At 46.1% G+C, this 19,547-nt stretch overlaps 1 protein-coding gene across 1 annotated transcript in view; it reads left to right on the plus strand.

Annotated features, from left to right (window-relative positions):
- TTLL10 (tubulin tyrosine ligase like 10) overlaps positions 1 to 19,547 on the plus strand; it is a 37,796-nt gene that overhangs the window by 10,910 nt on the left and 7,339 nt on the right. Inside the window, exons 3-6 of the mRNA XM_075279673.1 lie at positions 5,979 to 6,097; positions 7,347 to 7,458; positions 7,834 to 7,919; positions 9,511 to 9,676. Coding sequence (XP_075135774.1) covers positions 5,979 to 6,097; positions 7,347 to 7,458; positions 7,834 to 7,919; positions 9,511 to 9,676 — 483 coding nt within the window. The remainder of the gene's footprint in view (positions 1 to 5,978; positions 6,098 to 7,346; positions 7,459 to 7,833; positions 7,920 to 9,510; positions 9,677 to 19,547) is intronic.

Raw genomic sequence — 19,547 nt, forward strand, 5'->3', positions numbered from 1 at the left:
TGATAGGGTACTATGAAGTATAAAGGTGAGGAAACCAATAATTCAATGGTGGGAGGTAGCTTTTCTGGAATGAGGGGCCTTAACTGTCTATAAAATAACAGGGGTTTGGGGGCTCAGTCTAAAGTTTGTCCCAGGGCCCATAGTACTATAGCTATACCACTGCACAGTACCCTTCACATTTGGTTGTCTTCTGCTGGACCCTTATTGTGTTAGAGCCTGGACACTACAGAGGATCCTCTGGTATTCTGGAGGGAGGACTTGGTTTCGAGACTATGGCGACCCTTTAGCAGTGAAAACTTAATGTATCCTAAGGGACTGCACAAGTCCTAAAACCCCCCAAGAAACGAAAACTGACAGTGAGACCCAGAGGACCATTTTTGCAGGGATTTAAAATGTGAGGAGTAACATGAAGCTCCCGGGTCCCAATGCAAAATCTGTACCAGGCCCCCCAACTGTAGTGTATCGTTTATAGTAATAGTCTCCCATATTGGCAATAAACACCTTATTGGCCCCCAAAGGCTCCTGGGTACAACCACATCCTCTGCCACCCCTGGCGCCTGTGCAGGTGAGGAAGGTTAGATTTTTTATTGTATTATATTCCCTGCAGCTACTGTAGTATAACAATGCCTTTAGCTCTATTCACATTAGCAACAAACTCACTTTATTAGGTAACTGTCTGTGTGTCAAAGTCTCCCAACGGTAAAATATGCAATAAAATCATACAGGACAAACAAAAACTCTGAGCGAAGGTAGAGCGCCCTCTGCTGGCTGAATGAGAACCTGATGCTGGTTGAAGTACATACAGGGTGTAGCAAGCATGAAGACTGGTTCAATCTATCATCTATCTATCTATCTATCTATCTATCTATCTATCTATCACCTATCTATCAATCTATCTATCTATCTATCTATCTATCTATCTCCTATCTATCTATCTATCTATCTATCTATCTCCTATCTATCTATCTATCTATCTATCTATCTATCTATCTATCTATCGCCTATCTATCTATCTCCTATCTATCTATCTATCTATCTATCTATCTATCTCATATCTATCTACAGTATCTATCTCCTATCTATCTATCTATCTATCTATCTATCTATCTATCTCCTATCTATCTATCTATCTATCTATCTATCTATCTATCTATCTATCTATCTATCTCATATCTATCTACAGTATCTATCTCCTATCTATCGATCTCATATCTATCTACAGTATCTATCTCCTATCTATCTATCTATCTATCTATCTATCTATCTATCTATCTCCTATCTATCTATCTATCTATCTATCTATCTATCTATCTATCTATCTCCTATCTATCTGTCTATCTATGTATCTACAGTATCTATCTATCTATCTATCTATATCTATTTTTTTTTTTTTTTTTTTTTAATTTTCATCTCCTACTGGCCTATTTAAAATATAAAATTTTTGCCTGGATAACCCCTTTGAGTGGAGATGTAAAGTATTTCTTTAATAATATATATTACCAAGTTTCTTCCATTCCCCTGTACTATTGATGAGAAAAGTGCTTGGCAATTGGAGGTTCACTTTAACATCGCCACCATATATACTGAATATACTGGAAGAGAAAGCTAGCTGAGTCACAATTGGACTCCTCCGGGTATGTAAGTGCTAGGACTCTGACGTAAGTTTCTAAATATGTGTCAGACCCAAGAAGCACTCTGAGATTTTGCAAGTAAACAACAAAGGTATAATTCTAGGTCCTCCATTCTGCTAGTTCACCAGGGCATAGTCTCATTGGATGGAATAAAATATGGAGGGTTAGAAATGTAGATTTTTACCTACTGGGATTTGAAAGGTCTCTGAGCATCATTCTTGTTTACTTAGTTTCTATTACAAGATGCAGCAATGGTGCTCATTTTCCATGGGTCTTTGTGTGAGCACAGACTAATACACACGAATGTAAATTCAGCAGCAGTCAGGTGTCGGCCACCTGTAAATTAAAGGGTCAGTCTCATATCTCTCATATTCTCTCTATGTCTCCTGTGTGACTGACAGGTTGTCTTAAAGAAGACCTCCACCTACAACAAGATCAGTTCCTTAACTCATTTAATAGCTGCTACTCCACTAATTCCAGCCCAGTTGGAATTTTTCAGCAGCCCCCACCAGTCCTGAAGAATCAGTGCTGTTAGTTTTGGTATCTAATATTATTTAGATTCTGTACTGTCAGGCATGAGCAAACAATGGATGTGGTTCTGAGCTTTGACATTGGCTGCCTCTGATTGAAGCTGTGAGTCGCCCCCTTACTTGTTTCTGCCTGACATTGCCCTACTGACAATGCAGAGCTTAAAGAGAACCTTTCTCCACTTTTACCAATTTAAGCTCTTGTCACCTCTTGATAGGCGCTGCTCCACTGATTCCAGCACAGTTGGAATTTTTTCTCTAGCTCACACCTTCCCTGAGCAACAAGTGCAGCTAGTTTCGGTTTCTAATGTGCTATTTAAGCTCTGTAATGTGAGAAGGGCGGTGTCAGGCGGGGGTGGGCATGATTTAGGTAGCCAATGTCGGAGCTCAGAATCACACCCTTTGTCTGCTGCTGCCTGACACCGCTGTCTGTTTGGGCTCCCAATGGATTGTTTATATTAATGCTGTATCCACAAGAAGGGTTCGTCAGTATATGATCTGTGGGGCTTCGACACCTGAACCCCGCATAGACCAACTGTTCTGGCATCCTCCAGGTACTAGAAGCTGGTGCAGTGTATGGCGAGGGAGCAGCATTGCGATTCTTCAGTACCTTCACTACATGGCAGACAGTCCACTGATGTAGATTTAGTGCCTGGAAGCAGCTGGAGAAGACGATCTGTGTGGGGTCTGGATGTTGGACCCCCACATATGAGATATGTCATCAGTATCATGTTTATTCGAGCTTAACTTTGACTTGGACACCTCCTCCTGCAAGTTTGGGGACCTCAGTAGAATAAGATGCGTTAACAGAGGCTTACACATAAAGAAGGAGCAGTCATGAGAAGACTATCCCAATTTACATAATTATGCTGCCATTCATGGAAATCACAAAACGAACCATCTAGGCAGCATCTCTAAAGTTAAATAGACATATACATGTGCCTGCGGCTGTGACTGCAATGGAAAAGCAACAGTCCCAAAGGAATTAGAGTATTTCCCCTAAGAACAACAGGCAATGCCATAAAACCCCAGTGTCCCCATTACAAGTCAATGGGGTACATTTGTGACATATGACAGATCTGATACAGTATTGTGAGTTATGACTTCTGTTATAAGCCACAATTCAGATGTGAACATTGCCTTAGTAAGGATTGCATCAGGACATGTTTATACTTAGGTGTCCCCTGACACCCATTATAAAGTGCCGCAAACACACTTGCATCTGTCACTGCTTTTCCATCGCGTTTTGCATTTTTGCCTCCCCCCATATTAGTCTATGCAGAAGACGCAGCTTTTTCGCAGGTAAAATTAACCCGCTGCGCTTTTCTTGAACATGAATGTGCATTTTCCGCAGCGTTTTTTTTTTCCATAGTGTGACAGTGAACTGAAACAAAATCTCATTCGCATTGCTGGGGATTGTAAAATACAATACGGTAAATTTACAAAGACTGGCATTACTGACGCCAGTCTTCATAGCCCCTGAGTTAGCAGTGAGGGTAACTCATATGATAATGTGCTAAGCTGTACGACTAGGGAAATTTCTCACTAGGGTTGAACGATCGAAAAAGATCAGATCCCGATCGGCGATCAAGCAAATTTCACGATCGCGATCGGCTGGAAAATGATCGGAAATTAGATTTTGAAATCTCAAGATCGGCTCAACCCTAAAAGTGACTTTTCCCATAGAGAAGCATTGACTAGGGTTGAGCGATCGGAATCGGGAAAGATTGGATCCTGATCGGCGATTGAGCAAATTTCACAATCACGATCGGGATCGGCTGGAAAATGATCGGAAATTGGATTTTAAAATCGATCCTGAAATCCAAGATCGGCTCAACTCTATTTCTGACCTGTCCATTAAAAACACCAACTATGTCTTGGGCTGCAATGCATCTTTAAAAAAAATGTTGCAAATACTTTATTTTGACTTATCTTTTACTGATATATGTTATATTTTTTTCCTCCATTGAAATCCAAAATGTAAAATTCTGCCAGCTTCCTGTTATCAGGGCGCAGTGCATTGTCTGAGCTCAGAGGAAAGCTGCACGTTGCGAGCTAAGCTGTGTGGTCACATGACTATTGATAAACCAGCGACAGACTCAATGTAGCAACCGGCGGGATTGTAATAATAGTCTGAATAGGAACGGAGAAAAAGAAACATGATCGGATTCAAAATGAGTATAAGTATGTGATGCGAAAGTTACTCGGCTGCTTATATAGATAGGAAAGAGGAAAATACGTGTAATATGGAAAAATGTTATAGACTTATCCTATCTGGGTAAATATTGCGCTCATTTCCGTTACCAATACCCTATTGTACATTATTATTTGCATACGTCTGAAGCAGACTTCATAGTTTTATGGTGTTATCTCCCACACTTTTAGATAACACAAAGAAGTGTATGGAAAGACTAATGTGTTAAATATCAAAATGCCTGCCTAGTGCGACAACCTGTTAGAGGATATCTGGAGGCTGTGAGGAGTAATGGTTTATACAGGAGTTGTCACAGTGACTTATAGACTAAAGCAATTCCTCCAACTCTCCTCCTGGGCTGGTGCAGAGCTCAGGGGGCCATTCTAACATTGTACACAATGTGGCATGCCCTTGTTAAAGTTGTTGAGAGATTTGGGTGATAAACCAGGAGCCGTAGGCCATATTAGAATCCACTGTACGTCTATCAGCGCCGCACCTCCCATGAGGCGACCTGAAGCGACCGCTTCAGGCGGCGCTAAGCCAGGGCCCCAGGGAGGGCAGCATTTTTGCTTGCCTAAGCCAGTCCAGGACAAGCTGTCCTGGACTGGCTTAGCGTCACTGTCACCGAGCGGTGGATTGGGGAGGGGTAGAGCAGCACTGCTCCAGCGGCCTCCCCTCACGCTCAGGCAGAGAGCAGGTCCTCTCCGTGCCTGCTGTCTGCCTGTTAACGCCGCTCCGCCACGCCCCCTTCACTCTGCCCTGCCCCCTTCGCTCCGCCCTGCCTCCTCCTCCCGTGTGGGGGGGGGGGGGCGGCTCTCTGTCGTCCGCCTCGGGCGGCGAAAAAGGCAGGTTCACCCCTGACGTCTATTGCTGGTCTATTGCAACAGTAAAAAAAAAATATATATATTTTTTTTTTTTTTGCTTGACTCGAGTATAAGCCGAGGGGGGTTTTATCAGCACAAAAACTGTGCTGAAAAATTCGGCTTATACTCGAGTATATACGGTATGTAAAATCCACAATAATTATTGCATCTCTATGTGTGGACCTGAGGATGTGTTTGCACAGAGAAATTTGGAGCTGATTTACAGGCAGATTCCACTTCACAACCAGCTCATTTTTTGTTTGGGACCTGCTTCCCCTTCCGTCAGAGGCAGAGACAGACTTTCTTTGTTTCCAGCTCATTCCTCAAGCAGATTTTGCTGGAAACTCCCATTGAATTGAATGAGGGCAGATTTTTGATCCGATTATTAAAGCAGATCTCAAAATCTGATTCAAATTCTTGCCGTAGATTTTTCTACATGACCAAATTTCTCTATGTGAACATAACATTGACAATCATAGAGTTACTATTAAAGTGGCGTCTAGTTTTCAATAACACAGGAGAACCCCAGATCCCAGTATATGTGACTACACTACCCTATTACCCCACCAATTTCAGTGTGTATGTCCACGATCCTCCTTCTTTCTACTTGTTTTTAATGTTTTTATAATTTTTTTTGCCTTTTTGTATTTAATAAATGTAATTATCTATGGATTATTCTGTATTTATTTTTGGGACATCTTGAGGGATAGATTTGTAGGTTTGTTGTATGAATTAGAAGATAACTTATACTCTTTACTTGTAGGGTCAGTGCTTATTGCCTAAATAAAGGATGGCAACGAATCTATGACAACAAGAGAGATGACTACAAGTTGAAGTGGTGTGAGACCAAGAGTAACGCTACGTACAACGCCTTCCGAGAAGGTAAGTGATGAGTAGGATACATAGAGAAACAGGCTCCTCATTAATAGATATTCCTGTCTAAGATACCGTATATACTCAAGTATAAGCCGACCCGAATATAAGCCGAGGCCCCTAATTTTACCACAAAAAGCTGGGAAAACTTATTGACTCGAGTATAAGCCTGGGGGGGGGGGGATGCAGCAGCTACTGGAAAATTTCAAAAATTAAAATGGTCGGAGTTTTTGGGTGCAGTAGGTGCTGGGGAAGGGGAGGGGGTGTTTTGGTTGTCTGTCTGCCCCTTCCCTGAGCTTGAGGACTGTTCTCCCCCCCCCCACGTGGAATTCAGCCTGGCTAAATATAGGGTATCTGCAGTGCTCCTATTAACCCCTTCCCGACAGAACAGGAGCATTGCAGATCCCCTATATTCAGTAGACCGGGCACTTTCAGACACAGGGATACCTAATGTGTATGTGTTTCACTGTCATTTTCTACTTTTATATGTATTCTAGGAAAAGGAGGGATTTATAACTTTTATTTTTTTAATTTTCTTTAAAGCTTCTTTTTTCCCCACTATTTTATGGGAGATTCTATACATTGATATTGTGGCTGGTCATAGACCCCACTCCCCCTCCTAAAAAAAAAAAATTATATTTCTTTTTCTGCTGACTCGAGTATAAGCCGAGGGGGGATTTTTCAGCTGAAAAATTCAGCTTATACTCGAGTATATACGGTATTTATTGCAGATTTATGACATACGATTTAAAGAGGACCTTTCACCACCTCCACTAAATCCGGGTCTCTGGACTGATTCTGATATACCGTCGTTGGAATTTTTTCTCTACTCCCCCATCTTTCTTGAGTGCTATGAGGTTCAGCATCTAATATGCTTAGTAGTCTGTCTGCCATTAGCTAAGTGGTCCTGGACTGGAGCAGACAACCTAGGACCGCCCACCTGATGATCTAATTAGCATATTGGGGGTAGAAACTAACAGCACTCATTACTCAGGAACTCTGGGGACTTGAAAAGAAATTCCTCCCATTGAACGAAGCAAAGATTTGGAGATGGTGGAGTTGCTGAACGTTTTTCGTAGAGTAAAACCTAACTCAAAAGCTGGAAATGTGTGATAAATGTTAGATCTGTGGAGGAACTGAGATCCCCCAATCTCTAAACCAGAAGATACTTCTCCTTCTCCACCAGAATGGTCCAAGTATTCTGGTAGGGAGTTCTTGGTTTGGTTTCCTATAGGATGTATTTCCTTGCTTTTACTAGGTGAACAACTTCTCTACCAAATACCCAACAATAAAGTGCTCACCACCAAGATTGGCCTCCTAAACAGTCTTAGAGAATATGAGCGGGTGATGCAAAAAATCAACAAAACCAGGTAAGGAAAGACGTGTACAGATATATAGTAGGCATCCTGAGTACAGTAGGTTGTGGCAAAGCTGCACTTTTACTTTGCAAATTTCACAGGTTGTAATGTCTGGGGTGAAATCTGTATTAAATCTCAAGCACAATCTGCAGCAAAATCCACAGGTAGTATATAAGGACTTCGTAGCAGATTCATCACCCTCCACTTATTGACAATGGGGGGCAAGAACTGCAGGTCAATCCATCTGCTGTATCTGAATTTACCTTGACAGAAGCCATTGATGACCTGTCCTAAGATTTGTTCATCAATATCACCCATCCCCCCCCCCCCCCAAAAAAAAAAAAAGCCCTGAAAACCCCTTTAATGATTGTTTGGCTTTCTTAACAGGGTGCTGAAGATGGCAGATTTTTTTCCGGAGACTGTCCGCTTAGATGTGAAGGATGAAGCAGAGGCATTCTTTTCTACATATGAAGGTAACATGAACTAGATTTGTAGTATACTACACTACATTTGGCAGATCTGTGGTATAAACCATTCCTTAAACATGTCCAGGTGGGAGTTGTGACATATCCTCGGCCCAAGGGATCGTAGACTATTTACCTGCTTAAAAGGGTTGTCCCATCACAAGGATCCTATCTATACTGCTAGTTTATGTGGATTTAAGACTTTTCCTAAATGCATTGCTTTATCAAAACTGCTTTGTTTGGCCGCTATCTTAATTTATTCACTTCATTGTTTACACTGCGTTTCTATGGCCCTTGGGATTATCTGCTCATTTGTCAAGTGATGTAGGTGGGAGGGAGGTGCTGGGAGCAGCTCAGAGCTGTTTGTGTCTGATAAGTAGCGGAGCTTCTCAGATAGGGGAGGTGAGAGCTCTGGGATTTCTGAGCTCTTATCAGGCAGTTTAATTGAATTTGGCTGATAAGGGCTGAGATAGGGAGTTACCTCTGTATGTAATGCAAGCTGACTCAAATCCAGCTCTGCTACATCAGCTTCACACTGTGGTAATTCATTTACAACCAATCCCGTGCAAGTGAAACCCCGCCCACCAATGTGCCGAGAAAAGCAGGAAGTGAATAGAGCACAACAGCGTGCAGGTTAGTGAACAAGCTTCATGGGAATACCCCTTTAATGGACAGGACATGTTTACTTTGGGCAAGACCCTTATGTGCTCAATAAAGACACATGGCTTTCCTCAGCCCCAAATTCTAATGCTGTAGTGATTGACCTTCCCATGGGGATGAATGGTTGCCTCATCGCTGAACACCAGGCTTTGCACCACCCTGTTTAAATCACCCTGTACTTTTGCTATACGTGCAACTACAAATATGCACACATCTAAGACACATTTTTCAATCTCACCAATTTTTATGTTCTTGGGGGACTGCACCGCTACCAGAACTGTCAAGAAGTGACTTTATTCCCTCTACCCATAGAGCGCACATGCTGGTTAAGCTAAGGACTTTTGTATGGAGGGTGTCGAAGAGATAGCTCTGTATGGCTAGCTTTAGGCTAGGTTGCACTGAGCTTTCCATAATTTGGGTCTTTCAGAGGGACCTGAACAAGAGAGAGAGACCCCACTGACTATAATGGGGTCCGCAGGGTTTCCGTCAGGTTTCTTCCATTTCAAAACTGAAACTGGCAGACAGGAAACTCTTCCGGAGCAGATGTGAACTTAGCTTTAGTCCCTCCTAGACACTGTAGATCGAAAACGAGACAAACTTTTTGAATTATGATTTTCAAGACCTTTAACTGTTAGTCTTTGTCAATTCAATAAACATAAGAGGACTATTTATTGCCTAATCTTCCTTTATTATATTGTTTGCATTACTTACATAACAATAATCCCCCCGATCAAGTTTCCAATTTGTCCTTACTGGGAATTCCTGGAAAACCAGTTTATTGTGCTTTAATAATAGCACCTGGTGCCTCTGATCGTTTTAGGGATCCTTGTATGGTTTTATATGTAAAAAATGGAAAAACTGAAACATAATACTGGTTAGGATGTAAAGATTTGTTCTACGTATAATTATATGACCCGCTCCATATTGAATCTTTATCCAGATGGGCAAACATGGATCTGCAAACCCACTGGCCTGAATCAGGGACGTGGCATCTATCTGCTGAAAAACGAAGAACAGGTCAATGCCCTGCGCTGCCAAATGCTTAGTATAATGGAAGATCCAAGGAAACCTCCAGCAAAAGGTCCACAGGCCCGGATAGTGCAGAGGTAAGATGGCAGCAGCATTGGAGAAAGTTCTAAAAAATTATCATGGAATCAATGACATAAGGGATGTTACACAGTATTTACGGAGATGGGCTACTATTAGTACCAATGTACTGTGTGTGTTTGGATGTTTGTGAGTTTGGATGTTTGTTCCTCAATCACGCAAAAACGGGTGAACGGATTAGCATGAAATTTGCCACAGACCTAGATATTCACTAGGAAGGAAACATAGGCTTCTTTTTAGGTCCCACACTCACCCGGAGTCCCGACCGCGACCAGCGAAGTGCTCATCGGCTCCGCTGCAGGACCTGAGATGACGTCATCACAGGTCTTTCAGCGGTGCTCCGATTGCTTGGCTACAGTCTGGGGGCGGGTCGAAGGGGAAGCTGAGTGGCTTGATACGTTGGTGGGCTTGCGTGGGCAGCACCACTGAGAAAGTCTCCGCCCGAGAAAATGGCGGCTGCTCGCGGCTCCGAGTGACGCCACCATGCCGGCCGGCAGCATGGAGCCGGCATAGATTGCGGCTGCCTCAGCCCACATTCTGCAGACAGCCGCACCAGCAGCAGTGACTTTCGGTCGGAACAAACAGGGCTGAAGGACCTGACCTCACCACGTCATGCGCAGGGCTCCGATTGGCCCAGGAACTGCGTGGCCAGAGCTATAGACCCACAAACCAGCGTGCACCCACTCACAGGAAGAAAATGCTGGCATGCATGCCGGCATCTGAGAGCCGCACCTGCCAGCATCGCTGGAGCCCGGCGTGCAACGTGGAGCGGTGAGTCCGCCAGGGCCCCGGGGGTCAGAAGGGGTACAGGGAACTGTGCCGCACTTCCACAGATCGCCGTCTACTTGTGCCGCGCGCCGTGCATGGCCGCAGCAGCTGCGCTGCACGGTCTGCCAACCCCATGCACCCCTGTAACCTCGGCGCACGGGGAGCCCGGGGTGGGGTGGAGCCGGGTTCGCAGGTGCGGGGGGTGGTTAGAGATGGCAAAAACGGGGCACAGAGTGGGGGGGTGTAGGGGAGGAAAGGGGGCATGGGGTGAGGTGGGAAGTGGGCTCAGGGTTGTGGGTTGAGGAGGGAGAATGGATCGAGGGAATGTTGGAGCGGATAGGGAAAAAAGTGGGGGGCCAGGGGGGAAAGGAAGGGAAGGGGGCCAGCGGGGCGCAAGGTGGGGGTCCAGGTGGGGGTCCATGGGCGCACTGGGGTTGGAAGGGCCCACTGCGGCCACAAGGCAAAGGCGGGGGGGGGGGGGGGGCCCAGGCGGCACTGCAGGTGGGGCACGCAGGGGGTGGGGGGCCGCAGACGAAGTTGCGGGTAATGCTAGTAATTTATATTTTTCGTGATCACTGGTGGAACTATAGGGGTCACAGTAGTCACAGTTGTTATGCTGAAGCCAAGAAGGTCCACAGGTCACTCCTAACACACTACGGCTAGACAAGTGTCTTTGATCTCCTTTCTGACTTCTTTTGATGGCCGATGGTCTATCCATTATAAATGTATGACCCCTGCCCTCTGGTGCACTGAAAGTGAGAAGATTTATGATACATGGTTTGATCCCGTAGTGACTTGGGCTGTAGCGTCACTTATTTTTGAGTATGACGTAGCCAAAACCAAAGCTCGTGGTCTTCTCTTCTATCTGTCCAGAGTGAAGATCAGCATTTGCATGGTGATTTGCAGATTCTAGATTTCTCAAGAGATTTGCTTATGGTGGTAAAGCTCGGCTCTATCACCTGTCGGGGACATGACAAATGTACTAACCTGTCAATATAGACATTTTGGCCCAATTACATAAAAAATTTGTAATTGTATGGGATTAGTTAAGAAACTTGCTGGTTAGACAGGTCATGGGCGCAGGTCTGACCTCTGGGACACGTTTCAGGCCCCAAGGAGGAGGTCTGAGCAAGGTTAGATTAGTTCAAAAGAGTGATATTCCTGGGGATCATCCCTTTAAATGGCTGAGCTCACTTTTGGCAATGTCGTGCCCACGAAACATAATACGATGTCTGTATAGAATGAGTTTGAGGAATTTATAGGTTCATTATGTGAAAACGTTTCTCCGCGAAATGTCGATTACACCGTCCTTTCATTATGTAGATAATTCCTTTACAGTATTCTGATAGTTACATCAAATATACTACAGCAAAAGATTTTTTTTTTACTTTGTGTATATTCTTAAGAAGAAATCTCCTATAGGTATTTAAGGTGACCCTGCTGCGTTCTAGCTGGAGGACAATGTTACGTTTCCTTTTATAAGAGCGCCCCCTGGTGTCCATGTTCTATTTCACTTGAAATTCTACTTTATGGCAGGATGTGATTTCTTAGTACAGTAAAGTGATGCAGCGAAATGATCAACAAGGGCATGCTTGTTATTGTAGTACTTCTTGCATTACTATACCCTTTAGCTAGGAATGTTTTGGCAATGCTTTCCTATGGAATAATTCCATCATTGCATTGCATTAGAGGATTTTTTTTTAAGCAAATGTTTCATATACTCCCAAATGTGGGACCATTTTGTTCAGCTCCGAGAGGTGGGTAACCCTTGTCCAGTATGTACTATATGCCCTATAGAGTACTCGTAAGTGGATACTGTATAGTATCAACTATATAGTAGACCATAGAGAACAGCCATGTAATATTCAGTAGAAACAGTGTTGCTGTAGCAGAGAAGAGTTCACAATGTGGTTTACCTGAGCGAAGCGTGAACAGGGGCACAGAGGAGCTTGAACCAGCCAGCAGGAAGACATCTGTCTTGAAACAAATGTGAAGCTTTGTCGAGCTTAGTAAAGCTTGCAAAATTCATTAGTAATTTAAGGGTTAACATATAGAAACAATGCCATGAATTTTATAACTTGGCAGTGTCTCAGAGAGACACCACGCTATTTCAAAGACCTGCCAGTGACATCATCAGTTGGTATCAGGCACTACAGTAGCTCAATGCTGCCGGGGGGGAGCAGCCAGGAGAGGGGCAGAGGCAATGGACCAACTTTGTACGACCTGAAATGGGGGATATGCTACTGGCTAATAGATGGGTCACCTAAGCGGGGAACATCCCCTTCATCACCTATCAGCTAGTGACTATATAAGATTTCTCTGATTGGAGAGATTGAGGGGAGGGCCGATTCTCTCACCAACGACTGCCTGTCAGAGGTGCAAAAGGGAGGCAGAGGACCCTTTGATGACAGAACAGAACAGCACATAAACCTTTAAGAACAAACATGACTACCATCAGACAGGTATACCCTGCCCCGGGCACTGCAGACACTGTCTGAGTAAACAGTGCAAAGAATACACACAATTGCAACATACAGAGAAATCTCTTTGAGATGACTTACAAAATTGTATAAAATGTGGTCTTCTAGAGAGGTGGTCTTCTCAAAGAAGATGACTTATAGTGTATATAGAAAACGAAAAATCTGTTTAATGCCCCCCTCTATCTCCTCCCTTCAGTTTAATGCTCCCCTCTATCTGCTTTATACTGAACTGTCCAGCTGAATCTGGGACAGTTGGGAGCTATGAATGTGGTTTAGGTCAGGGGGTAGTCTTCTGAAAGAGGTTGTTTCTGGAGAGTTTTCACTGTATATTTTTTATATTCATTCATTCATTCATTCATTCATTCATTCATTCGTTCATAGAATAAATTAGCCAACACACATGGGGAAAAGTAAGTGCCCCTTTTACCAGCCACAAAACACTCAGAGTAAGTTCACAGTTGGAAAGTGAAGACGGATTTGAGTTGGATTTCATCTTGTTCCAGCTGTAGTCCTGCCGCTGTAGTGACCACTGAGTCCCAGGTCCTGATTGGCCTCAGTGGTTATGGGACACCAGAGCATCGGGAAAAGGTATGTTTTATTTTTCACCTTCTCTGGTCTCTAGTGACATTTTTTTTTCCTGGACAACCCCTTTAACTCCCCCTCTTCTCCTCTGAATATCTGTAAGTGGGCATTAGAACACTGCACATGGCTCTACAGCCATTTGCATTTGGATTTGCATTTGCCAACTGCTTTGCGGTTCGGCTCCATGTAACGCCACCTCCTCAGTATAGTAGGGGTATCTCCTGTAGATAAAATAGGTCTGTTCAGCTCAGTGATTCTCTGCTTACAAGGAAAGATGGTTTACATAATGCATTGACTTAAAGGGGTAGTCCAGAATAACCTGTTTTTGGCAAAAAAAATATACTTACCTGTCCTGGTGCTTTAGTGTTTCCCACCACAGTCCATTTTTTTTTTTTACATCTGCCGGCCTCCTTGCCAAAAACAGGTTAATCTGGACAACCCCTTTAACATGAATATAATATACTCACACATGAAAAACAATGAATGATTATATAACATTCCACACAAAAAAAATAACACCAGGACTCACACCCGGGCCTATCAAAGCATCAGGAAAAGGAAAGTATAATTGTGCAGCTATAAATATGCAAACATATGAGGTTGGGAATGAGAATAACAATGCATACCTCCCAACCGTCCCGATTTCCGCAGGACAGTCACGATTCAGAATCCAGAGGACGCAGATCTGAGTTGAACACATACGCGGCTGAAGCAAGGAGCTGACACAGGTCAGCTCCTTGCTTCGCCGCTGAACGCCGCCTACTGGCTGTGTAGACGCGATGTGATGACGTCACATCGCGTCTACAACTGTGCGCCAGTGAGAGAGAGGCGCGCAGAGAGCGGCGGGGGAGCGAGGAGAAGGTAAGTGTAATGTGTACACTGAGGTGGAATGTGAAACTGGGGGCAGATGAAGGAGAGGGGGACATGAATCTGGGGGCAGAGCTGGGGGGACATGAATCTGGAGGCAGAGATGGAGGGACATGAATCTGGAGGCAGAGATGGAGGGACATGAATATGGGGGCAGAGATGGAGAGGACATGAATCTGGGGGCAGAGATGGAGAGGACATGAATCTGGGGGCAGAGATGGGGGGGCATGAATCTGGGGGCAGAGATGGGGGGGCATGAATCTGGGGGCAGAGATAGGGGGGCATGAATCTGGGGGCAGAAATGGAGAGGACATGAATCTGGGGGCAGAGATGGGGGGACATGAATCTGGGGGCAGAGATGGGGGGACATGAATCTGGGGGCAGAGATGGGGGGACATGAATCTGGGGGCAGAGATGGGGGGACATGAATCTGGGGGCAGAGATGGAGGGGATATAATTCTGGGGGTAGAAATTGAGGGGACATGAATCTGGGGGCAGAGATGGGGAGGACATGAATCTGGGGGCAGAGATGGGGGGACATGAATCTGAGGGCAGAGATGGGGGACATAATTCTGGGGGTAGAAATTGAGGGGACATGAATCTGGGGGCAGAGATGGGGGGGACATGAATCTGGGGGCAGAGCTGGGGGGACATAATTCTGGGGGTAGAAATTGAGGGGACATGAATCTGGGGGCAGAGATGGGGGGGACATGAATCTGGGGGCAGAGCTGGGGGGACATGAATCTGGAGGCAGAGATGGAGGGACATGAATATGGGGGAAGAGATGGAGAGGACATGAATCTGGGGGAAGAGATGGGGGGCATGAATCTGGGAGCAGAGATGCGGGGGCATGAATCTGGGGGCAGAGATGGGGGGCATGAATCTGGGGGCAGAGATGGGGGGGCATGAATCTGGGGGCAGAGATGGAGAGGACATGAATCTGGGGGCAGAGATGGGGGACATGAATCTGGGGGCAGAGATGGGGAACATGAATCTGGGGGCAGAGATGGGGGGACATGAATCTGGGGGCAGAGATGGGGGGGCATGAATCTGGGGGCAGAGATGGGGGGACATGAATCTGGGGGCAGAGATGGAGGGGACATAATTCTGGGGGTAGAAATGGAGGGGACATGAATCTGGGGGCAGAGATGGAGGACATGAATCTGGGGGCAGAGATGGAGAGGACATGAATCTGGGGGCAGAGATGGGGGACATGAATCTGGGGGCAGAGATGGAGGGGACATGAATCTGGGGGCAGAGATGGGGGACATGAATCTGGGGGCAGAGATGGGGGACATGAATCTCAAAAAAACGCACCAAAATCTGCAACAAAAAAAGCTGCGTTTCCACAACGTGGGCCTTCAGCCTTAGGGCTATGCTAGGTTCACACCTGCGTTTAGTTTTCTGTTCGGGGGTTAGCTTTTTAATGCGGAATGGGGAAGGAAATTTCCCAGTGGAGAGACAGCGCAGCCTTACAATGTCTATTATTAGTCTGAGGCCCCACAGTGCGGAAACGCAGCTTTTTTTGTTGCAGATTTTGTTGCGGTTTTTTTGAGCCAAAGCCAAGAATGGTTACAACAGGAATGGGAAATATATAGGAAGCTCTTATGCTTCTACTCTCTGTTCAATCTACTCTTGGCTTTGGCTAAAAAAACCGCAGCAAAATCTGCAACAAAAAAAGCTGCGTTTCCGCAACGTGGGGCTTTAGCCTTACACTGGATTTGGTAGGAGTGATGGTACCAATTGTTCATATGCATTGACTACACTGTGCTTGTTTGTTGTCTGTTGCCATGGAGATAGTCCCAAAACGGGACGATGTTTGTGAGGATATAAATGTGTTCCTGAATCTGCATTTTGTATGCCATGACTAAGAGACCACAATACGGGTCTCGAAACGCGTAGGCTTCCGTGCTTTTATTCTTGGATCCATGCTGTAAGAAAAAGACTTTTTGCTTTTTTTCTTTTTTAAATATGTGAAGTAAAAGTTATATTTTAACTTATTGGGATGTGCTGGATGTTTTACAATCTTTCACTGCAGATGAAGGGTGTATATGAAACTGGGGGAGAGATAGAGGGGGAACATATAATTTACGGGTGACTGTAGGAGGATTATACTGTGTGCGGGCACATGAAAAATTTATGAGAATGGGCGGAGTCAACATAAAAATGGGTGGGGCTAAATTTGGGAGGTATGCCTTCAGTATAGACTATCTCCATGGCAACAGACAACAAACAAGCACAGTGTAGTCAATGCATACGAACCGCTTAGCGGGGCCCCGCGGCCCGGCCCTAACAAAATGGTCCCGGTCAGCTCGGCATAGTCGGGCAAGTGCCAGGGCCCACAGAGCCTCTGGGGGCCCCCCGGCACTTGCCTGTCACGATTTCAGCTCATCGGCGTCCGTCCGCCGATGAGCTGAATACATACGCGATGCAGGAGCTGTGAGATCAGCTCCTGTTTTAAAGCTCCGGCCCGGCTTGCGTGTGTAGGCGCGATGACGTCATCACATCGCGCCTACACACGCAAGCCGGGCCGGAGCTAAGCAGGAGCTGAGGTCACAGCTCCTGCTTTAATCGCGTATGTGACTGGAGAGAGGAGCGTCGGGGGAACGATGGAAGGTGAGTGATAGAAGGTGAGTGTAAGTGTTTGTTTTGTATTAAATATTAAGGTGGAACATAATGAAGGGGGCCCATGAAACTGGGGGGCAAATGAAGGGGAGGGGGGGAACGGCATGACACTGGGAAAGATGAAGGGAGTGGGGAGAGAACGGCATGAAACTGGGGACAGAGATGGAGGGGGCCCAATGAAACTGGGGGGCAAATGAAGGGGAGGGGGGAACGGCATGACACTGGGGAAGATGAAGGGGGTGGGGAGAGAACGGCATGAAACTGGGGACAGAGGTGGAGGGGGCCCAATGAAACTGGGGGGCAAATGAAGGGGAGTGGGGGAACGGCATGACACTGGGGCAGAGACGGGGGAGATTAAACTGTGGGCAGATGAAGGGGGAGAACGTGATGAAACTGGGGACAGAGATGGAGGGGGGACATGAAACTGGGGGCAGAGGAAGGGTGTATATGAAACTGGGGGAGAGATGGAGGGGGGGCATATAATTTACGGGTGACTGTAGGAGGATTATACTGTGTGGGAGCACATGATAAATGAATGAGAATGGGTGGAATCAACATAAAAGTGGGTGGAGCCAAATTTGCCGCGGCGCGCAGAGGCACATTTTACCCCTCTTTCTACTCTTTAAAAATTGGGAGGTATGGCGTTGGTGACGCCACACTCCTGCATGACGTCACTCGCTTCATCTGCAACGCACAGTGTCTCGACTCCCCCGCCTCCTTTACAAGGGGGCCCACTGAGGCTCTGTCGCCCAAGGGCCCATAAAAACCTGGAGCCGGCCCTGGGTCAGCATGTCCCGATGTCTACGGACGCCGATGAGCTGAATACATAGGCGTTTAAAGCAGGAGCTGTCACAGCTCAGCTCCTGTTTTAACACTGAGCTCTGGCATTTGTAGTCGCGATGTGATGACGTCACATCGCACCTACAATATGTGTATGAGGGAGAGAGCTGCGGGGGAACGAGGAAAGGTGAGCGTGTGTGTGTGTGTGTGTGTGAGAACAGCACGACACTGGGGCAGATAGAGGGGGAGAGAACAGCATGATACTGGGGCAGATGGAGGGGGAGAGAACAACATGACACTGGGGCAGATGAAGGGGGGAGAACGGCATGACACTGGGGCAGATGAAGGAGGAGAAAACAGCATGACACTGGGGCAAATGAAGGGGGGGGGGAGAACGACATGACCCTGGGGCAGATGAAGGGGGGAGAATGGCATGACACTGGGGCAAATGAAGGGGAAGAGAACAGCATGACACTGGGGCAGATGAAGTGGGGAGAACGGCATGACACTGGGGCAGATGGAGAGGGAGAACAGCATGACACTGGGGTGGATGGAGGGGGGAGAACAGCATGACACTGGGGCAGATAAAGGGGCGAGAACGGCATGACACTGGGGCAAATGAAGGGGGAGAGAACGGCATGACACTGGGGCAAATGAAGGGGGGGAGAACGGCATGACACTGAGGCAGATGAAGGGGGGAGAATGGCATGATACTGGGGCAGATGAAGGGGGGGATGGCATGACACTGGGGCAGATGAAGGGGGGATGGCATGACACTGGGGCAGATGAAGGGAGGGAGAATGGCATGACATTGGGGCAGATGAAGGGGGGAGAATGGCATGACATTGGGACAGATGAAGGGGGGAGAACGGGATGACACTGGGGCAGAGACGGGGGGGGACATGAAACTGTGGGCAGATAAAGGGGTAGAATGGCATTAAACTGGGGACATAGATAGAGGGGGGACATGAAACTAGGGGTAGATGAAGTCTGTATATGAAAATGGGGGAGAGATGGAGGGGGGACATATAATTTACGGGTGACTGTAGGAGGATTAAACTGTGTGGGATCACATGAAAAATGAATGAGAATGGGCGGAGTCAACATAAAAGTGGGCTGGGCCTAATTTGCTGCGGCGCGCTGCGCGTAGGGCCCCGCCAAAGTCAATTGCCCAGGGCCCCGCAAACCCTGGATCCGCCACTGCTGACCAAACATTGTGGGAAAACGCTAACAATGATTGGCCAGTAGCTAAGCATTGTTGTAAATAATCTCCGACCTCGATCCCGCAGGAAAAGATCGGGATCAAAATCCGATCTTTTCGCTCAACCCTAGTTGTAATGTTAAACTTTTTTTTTTTTGAAGAATTGGGTTTTTTTATTTATTTTTTTATATTAAGAAAAATCCTAAAATCATGCAGTTGACACATTGGCCACTAAACCTAATAACAGACTGACACTTCCTGTTGTGTAGGAGATTTCTTTGCAGCAGTGACCTCAGTATTAGCACGGGAAAGATTACAATGACAGGTATCCTCGGTAGGTGTTGGTCACAGTCTAATCTCCTTGCACAGTGACTTTTGTACAAGTCACAGAGCATGCCCACAACACTCGTCTCCAGACTGTCCACCTTGTCAGTGCGGGGTGCATGTCATTTATAAGAAGGCATGTACCTCGTCATATATAGTTGACACCCTCCTTCAGCTCTGGGGCTATGAAGACTGGTGTGAGTGATGCCAGTCTTTATAAATCTGCCCCTATATTGTTACATA

Source organism: Leptodactylus fuscus, chromosome 6, assembly GCF_031893055.1.
Source record: "Leptodactylus fuscus isolate aLepFus1 chromosome 6, aLepFus1.hap2, whole genome shotgun sequence".
Taxonomy (NCBI): Eukaryota; Metazoa; Chordata; class Amphibia; order Anura; family Leptodactylidae; genus Leptodactylus; species Leptodactylus fuscus.